A 501-nucleotide genomic window follows, 5' to 3' on the forward strand; every position below is an offset into this window, starting at 1 on the left:
TATATATATATACATATTATATATTACATTTTACTATACACTGTAAAACTGTATCTCCACCTCCTGTAGATAACCATCTTACATTTACATTTATTTAGATACAGTAAATATAATTATTAAGTATAAGTATTTGCATTATTCTTTTCATTTTCCACATCTACCTTTCTCTAAAATCTTTGATCACAAAAAATTGTCCTGTACTGTGTACTTACAGCAGCAACCTCTTCAAAATGGCTGACGTGGCAGCCCATCAGGAAGGCAGTAGGAGCCATGAGAAAGTCCAACATGCCTCTGGCCAAGACAGGAACATATGGCTGCTGCCATGACAGAGGCTGGAAGACATCAGGGAGGCACAGGTGGATAAAGTAATGGATCATAGATTAAAGGATGGACATCTTAATTTAAAGTATTATGGAGGATTCAACAGCTTTCAATGAGCACATGTACTGATAGGAACCAGGAAAAGAGAGCCAGAGTCTTCAGCTACCAGGCTCCTCTCCT

At 37.7% G+C, this 501-nt stretch overlaps 1 protein-coding gene across 1 annotated transcript in view; it reads right to left on the bottom strand.

Annotated features, from left to right (window-relative positions):
• Positions 1 to 501, bottom strand: part of LOC118335330 (DENN domain-containing protein 3-like) — a gene marked incomplete in the record, with an annotated part of 15127 nt that overhangs the window by 9028 nt on the left and 5598 nt on the right. Inside the window, 1 exon segment of the mRNA XM_035671564.1 lies at positions 213 to 332. Within this exon segment, the coding sequence (XP_035527457.1) occupies positions 213 to 332 (120 nt within the window).

The sequence above is a fragment of the Morone saxatilis genome, unplaced genomic scaffold (genome assembly GCF_004916995.1).
Source record: "Morone saxatilis isolate NCDOM2014 unplaced genomic scaffold, NCSU_SB_2.0 Contig24, whole genome shotgun sequence".
NCBI lineage: Eukaryota > Metazoa > Chordata > Actinopteri > Moronidae > Morone > Morone saxatilis.